Genomic DNA, 6,685 nt, shown 5'->3' with positions numbered 1-6,685 from the left:
CGGCTGCCCCTTTCCCTTCTCGGGCACCCTCATTGTTTTTGGGCGTCCACCCCCGTCCTCCGCTCCTTTCTTTCCCCCGCCGCGCCCCAGAGCCGTGGCCGCTGAGCGTTGTGGGCCCGTTCTGAAGCAGTGGGGTTGGACCTTCGTCTGTTTAACGGCTTTTTTTTCATTTCCCCCCTCCTTCTCCACGCACACCTCGGCGGCGCTGGGGAGGATGCCGCCGGCCGGTGTTAGGGCTGCTCGGCGCCGCAGGGCTGCCTGCTGTGGCTGCGCGCCGCTCGGGAGGACGCGCAGCAGCCTTCGTGTAGTTCAGGAGCTGCGCTTTGGGTGTGCGGAGAGCTGTAGCATTGTCTGTCCCCGGGGTGATCGTGTGGGAGCCCCGGTGCCGTCGGTGTCACCATCTCTGGCTGCGAGGTCGTGGGCTTGATCTGCGGTTGAACCGGGCTTGGCCTATCTGTGAGACTGGGACAATCACTGCTGAAGCCTAAAGACCTTTTGCTGTAAAACCTGATTTTTCTGCTTTAACTTCATTTGCCTGCATGATGATAAAAAATTCATCATTTACATTTGCTTGTTGGGCCAGTAAAGAGATCAGACAAGTTAACTGAATACAGCTAAGTATATTTCAAAACCCCAATGTGCAGTTGTCCTGAATATTGATGCAAAGATGCTTTGCATGTGTAGAATTTTCATAGAAGGCAAGGTTGCACCTCACATCTACCACACTTACTAAAAGCTGCCTGTATTCAGCAGCATTGCAGAGTAAATGCAAGTGTTTAATGAACTGGCATTTCAGACATCACCGATGTTCGCTGTGTTCATATCCACTGTATCTGTCTGTGCGTTTTGTTTCGACATATGTACGTATAATTATGTACCTGATTTGTAGGCTTGTATGTTCAACTACATGGAAGTTTTAAATTAATTTTTTTCTTTATAGGACTGTGAAATTAGAATAATTTGTTCCAGTATGTGCTATAAATCCTCATTTCCCCTTTTTTCTCTTCAGCCAAAAAGGTGTGATTTAAACCCTTTCGTAGTGAAGTTGATTTTTTAATAGGTCTTAAGAAGTGGAGTTGGAAAGGCCTGGGAATGTTGTGATGGGTGAAGACCACATTATCATCTCAAAGTGTGTTGTTTTTAGAGATAATCTTTACAATTTGAAATATGAACAGCCATTTTATTGAGAAATTGAGATTAAGTGACTACTTGAATGGTTTGTGATGCTTTTTTTCCACCAGAAGTGGTTGGTCTCGTTTGTTACATCATGACTAGTTGCTGTGGATGCAGTTGTTATCACGGAGGATTATGACTTCAAGTGTAGCGTAAGCTGCAGAAAAATAGTAATTTTTAAAGAAGGCATATTAGTAATGGAAATGTTCCTGAGGCCAAAAGAGAAATGTGGAAATAATCCTGGTGTTAATTTTAAACATCATTGTCTTTTTAGAATGTTCTTTAAGATGCTCCTTAGAGGTTAAGGAAGAGGCAAGTTGTGAGACCGCAAGGACACTGTGAGAAAGGAAGAAATCTAGCTCCCAACCAGGAAGCAATGCAGCGCCCTCAAAGTGATACTGAAACTGAAAACATTTATACCTGCTTCTGAGTGGCACAGTTTATAAGAGATGCACTGCACTGCTCATATCTCTGTAGCGCATCTGAGATCTCAGCTGGTAGCTCTGCGTGACGTTTGGCTGCTCTGTACACACCTACTAACATGCTACGTTGCATTCCTGAGTTAAATGGGCTGCAAGTTAAATCAGCACAGAGTACTGCAGGATGCTATGTGTAGATGTGTAGTTTAGCCTGAAAAGCTCATATTTGCTTGGATTAAGCCTTTTTTTAATGAAATACTGTTTAGGTTTGTATCATGCGTACTGAAAGACTATGTCTACAGGGTTTTTTTTAGCAGTGGTTTGAGTCAGTGTATCCTATCCCTATCCTCTGTTTTGATCTCCCTGGACAAATAGGTGAGATTAATGTATTGTCATCAGTTTCACTACAACAACTTAGAGTCCTCTGCAGTTTGATTGATGTGGTAAAAATAGTCTCTTTCTGCTGCTGTTCTCAAAAACAGTGTGTTCTATCTGAGATATTTGAAGATGTTTGTAGGGAAGAGGAGGATAGCCAGAAATGTCAGGACAGGAAGTTCTGATATCTACTCTGCTGGAGTCATGGTTGCTTATAGACATACCCAGGCTTAGAAACAGGATGGCCTTGGAAACCATCAGCCTGAGAAAGTGATAAAACAAGGACGCAAGCTCCATGCTCTTGCAGCTGTTTATGAGTAATATTTAAGGTAACAGCATGATGTTGGTGTCTGTGAGATTGTGGCCATCCCTGACTTCAGGCAACTTCTCCTGGAGGATGCGATAACATTCATGGAAAAAAAATAATTAAATAAAAAAGCAGTACCTGCTTTGAATATAATAGCTACTATTTTAAATATTCTTCATAGTCTAAGAGGAATAAAATCTCTCTGTTAACCTGACCACCATAATGCAGGCTGGATTGGATGTCTGTGCTTTCTGTTGGACACTGTGCCCGCTTTAGCAAAGAACTCACTGAGGCAAGAAAGAGCAAAGGGGGAGAAGAGTTATCTGTATATCTCCCCCAAACATCCCAGGACTCAAATCTTTGGTTTTGTGTTTGTGAGCCCTTTGGTTAAAGGCATTGGGAGCAGAGGCTAGAGTACAGATGTGCTTTTTGGGGAAGTGCCCTGATAATTAGTCAATAGGGTGAAGTTACAGGTTTGGGGAGGGCACAGGAGTGGGGTGCATACTGGTTTCTGGCACTAAGAGAAGTTGAACAGGAAGGTTTGAGGGTACTTCCTGTGAGGTTGAAGATGTGGCTTTGAACCTTTGAGGTGTATGGGTTTTAGCCAGTCCTCTTACATGAAAGGTTAGCGTTCTTGCTCTGGAGCTATTGAAGGTGCCTGGTTGTCTACTTCTGTTTTTGAATTAATTTTCCTTTCAAAGGATGTTGAAATACAAATGTTTGCTCAGCACTCTTAGAAACTGCTGCTTGGTCCAGGCTGAAATATTCTGTGAATCTTAGTTGAATTTACATGCTCAGCTGTGCCAGGACTGTCATAGTCCTGTGGTGCACAGAAGCAAAGATTTATATGCCGTGGCCACCATATCCCTTGAAACTTGCTAAAAGTTCATGGCTGACCTATGCTTATCTGAAGCTGTTTTGAACTTTCTGTAGGTCTGGTCGATGGAAGAAAGACCATGAACATGAGTGGCATAGTTTCTGGATCAGACTTGCCTTTGAGTATTTAAAAAGAGCAACCTTCCTATTCCAGTAGCCAAAGTGGTTCCAGTTGGACACCTGACATGCATCCTGAAATAGACATTAGATTTTTAATTATGCCATGAAGGAGTAATTCAGATAAACTAGAATAATAAGTACAAGAGAACCAGAAGATATTTCTTTACTTTTGGGTAGGTGAAATTAGAAGCACAAATGTTATGTTCCTAAGTGAAAAGTATGGTAATTGGGAAGGGGGTAAGGAATAGAACTCTAGGAGAGGAAAGATGGCAAACTTACTCTTGCTCTCTCTCCTGTGAGATCTGTTTCCTGCCCATTTCCAAGTTCAATTTGCAATGCATTCCACAGCAGGCTTTATAAATGTAAATTGGGTTTTGTAAATCTATTCAATTGATTGAAATATTTTAATAATAGTGTTTTCATGCAAAAAGCTTCTTTTAAACAACTCTTCCCATGGAGTGCTTTACAGTATACAAATGCAGAATAAAAAATTGGGCAAACCAGTATTTTAGTTTTTATGAGCATGGGAAAATTTTAAAAAAGTATATGGGAAAAGTGAGGTGCAACATGTTTTAAAATAATTAAACTGTGTTCATGTAGAAAATATGCTAGTCAAATATATTTCAGATGGCATAGTATCAGTTGGTACAGAACTGAAGTCTACTGCTGTAAGAAGGAATATACTTTTGTATAGGACATTACAGTAAGTAAAAAAAATGTGTACCAGAATAGCTAAGTTCTTTACTAGTGAAGAACACTGGTGGCTTTTTTTTTTAAGAAGCTCAAATTAGTTCTGTTTCTTACTAAGTGTTATTTTTTGTTTCACTAACTAGGTCCTCACCTGTTTAAAAATACATTCTGAGGAATGTGTGAGCATTTTTTTCCTGTTTTGTCACCTTTCCTGATACTGAAATGATAAACAATAATCCATGATTTTACTTGGCTGTGTCCTTAAATACCACAAGTTTTGAAAGAAAACATGGTCTAAATGTTGTGACTGTAATGGTGACCTGAATTCACCATGACATTTGTACATCTTAGAGACTTTAGTCATAAAACTAAATGTCTTGGATTTTGTTTTCACTCTCTGTCTGTGGAATGTCTTTCTTGCTTCATTTTTCCCTCCCACAAGATCATACTTGTCCCAAAATAAAACCTTAGTATTGTTGTAGCTGATGTTCTAGGGAGAAAATGGCCAGGTGTGACTCAGCTTTCCTCTCTTGCTTTTCCTGTTATCCTCTGCTGAGGTGAATCTCAATGGCATAATGTTTATCGTGGAGTAGGCAGCAACAGGTTCTTTCCCACAAGGTTCTTGTTCTCATTACGGTGGAAAAAATGGATTGAAACAAAGACTCTTATCTTTCAGAAAGGTCAGAAAAGTGAGAGTATATGGAAGAATATAGTCTGAACATACGAACACTGAAAGTTCACATTTCTGCTTTTTTCTCTGTGGTGTTTAAATTTACTGTTGAGGTAAACAGCTAGTGTTTGTCTGTCATCTGTTTCTTCTGCCTTAATCTTATTTAGATGTCTAACTGACAGCAGAAAGAAACTCAGAATTCTTTCTCTGGTGTTGTGAAATTGATGGTATGTTACAGAGTGGACTTTGACACTCAAATATACTTCTTGAAGATAAATAATTTATGATGTCCTATAAATAGCTCAGAGATGCCCAAAAGTGCCTGTTACAATGCAAACAATCAATCTGTAAATCAACTAGTGCTAATATTTCAGAAATAAGAAGCATGCAGACATCCAATAAAATCAAAAGCATGTAACATCACACCTTCCCTCTGCCAGGTTTCTGCTTAAATAAAACTAAAGTTTCAGGTGAAGATACTGTTGAAAAATTCTTCCATCAGAAGTGTTGTGTGTCAGCCCAAATTGGGGAGAGGAAAAAAAAAAGAGGAGAAATATAGATTTGATTTGGTTTTGTTTGTTTGTGGTTTTGTTTGTTTGTTTTGTGGTGGTTTTTTTTAATTTCCCCTTTTTCAAAGGGAGGAAATAGGAGCTTAAAGTACAGCATGTACATGCAGATCAAGGGAGGTGATTCTGTCCCTCTGCTCTGGTGAGACTTCACCTGGAGTACTGTGTCCAGCTTTGGAGTCCCCAACACAAAAAGGACATTGGAGTGCTGGAGCGTATTCAAAGGAAGGCCACAAAGATGATCAAAGGGCTGGAGCACCTCTCCTACAAAGACAGGCAGGGAGAGTTGGGGTTGTTCAGCCTGGAGAAGAGAAGGCTCCAGGGGGATGTTATAGCAACCTTCCAATGCCTGAAAGGTGCCTATAAGAAATCTGGGGAAGAGCTGTTCGCTGGAACATGTAGCAATAAGACGAGAGATAATGGTTTTAAACTAGAAAAGGGTAGATTTAGGTTGGATATTAGGAAAAAGCTCTTCAATGTGAGGGTGGTAGATCACTGGAACAGGTTGCCCAGAGAGGTGGTGGAGGCCCCATCTCTGGAGATACTTAAGGTGAGGCTTGATGGGGCTCTAAGCAACCTGATCTGGTAACATTGTCCCTGCTCACTGCAGGGTGGGTTGGACTAGATGATCTTCAAAGGTCCCTTCCAAGCCAATACATTCTATGATTCTATGTATGCTCTTAAGGCTTGACTCACCCTTTCTGTGTTTAGGTTATTGAGTTCACATGTCTGAACTCTTTGTAGCGGACAGGGAGAGCAGCCTTGTGGAGATGGATGTCTTGATATTTTGGCTTTTACATCGTGAAATCTTAGGGAAATGCATTCTGAGCTAAAGCGTGTTTAATACTGGTTTGGTCCACTTAAGGGTGATATGCAATATATAAATATTAGCGGAAAGAAAAGGGTGGTAGAGTGTATGTACCACTTTTGTTTGTTATGAGAGGCATAGATGTGTATACAGCAACAGAGTGAATTTTTGTGAAGTAAAAGATTGGAACTTCGTGTTTACCTTGCAAGGGCTAGTCTGGGCATAGGCTGCTCTTAACTGAATTAGTTTAGGTTAAACAATACAATTCCACTACTGTTGATAGTTATCAGTGTAAAACATCTTCAGCATTAGTTGTGCTACTTCGGAATAGCTTTACACCGTGTCTTTGACAGTGTTGGAGGTGTTTTTAGCAGCTTCAAAGATGTTGGTAAGTAAGATTTTGCTGAGTACTGTGTGTTAGTGTGCACCTGGGATATTCAGGTGATAAGGAAGAGCAGTTCTCAATGTTTACCGTTTTATTTGGGGTAAATAATATATTTCAAGGGTATTTAAATAATTTCAGTTGTGATGGTAAGACTGTAATTTGGCAAATTAAAGATTTCTTTCATGGGGGGTTTCCAGGGGATCGTGTTTGAAAAATTGTTACCTCTGAAGCAGTGAGTCATGTTTTTTTCTTCTAAGGGCTCAGAGGGATAGTGTAAAATAAATATGGTGTTTCTG

General features: G+C 40.5%; 1 protein-coding gene across 1 annotated transcript in view; it reads left to right on the top strand.

The window, feature by feature from the left end:
• Window positions 1-214: 214 nt before the first annotated feature.
• The window catches only part of PRKX (protein kinase, X-linked), a 53,644-nt gene continuing 47,173 nt past the window's right edge, over window positions 215-6,685 (top strand). Inside the window, exons 1-2 of the mRNA XM_010182241.1 lie at window positions 215-414; window positions 6,358-6,392. Of these exons, the coding sequence (XP_010180543.1) occupies window positions 215-414; window positions 6,358-6,392 (235 nt within the window). The remainder of the gene's footprint in view (window positions 415-6,357; window positions 6,393-6,685) is intronic.

This window comes from Mesitornis unicolor, unplaced genomic scaffold, assembly GCF_000695765.1.
Source record: "Mesitornis unicolor isolate BGI_N332 unplaced genomic scaffold, ASM69576v1 scaffold3834, whole genome shotgun sequence".
NCBI classification, from domain to species: domain Eukaryota; kingdom Metazoa; phylum Chordata; class Aves; order Mesitornithiformes; family Mesitornithidae; genus Mesitornis; species Mesitornis unicolor.
This window is presented reverse-complemented; position numbering and strand designations above follow the sequence as displayed.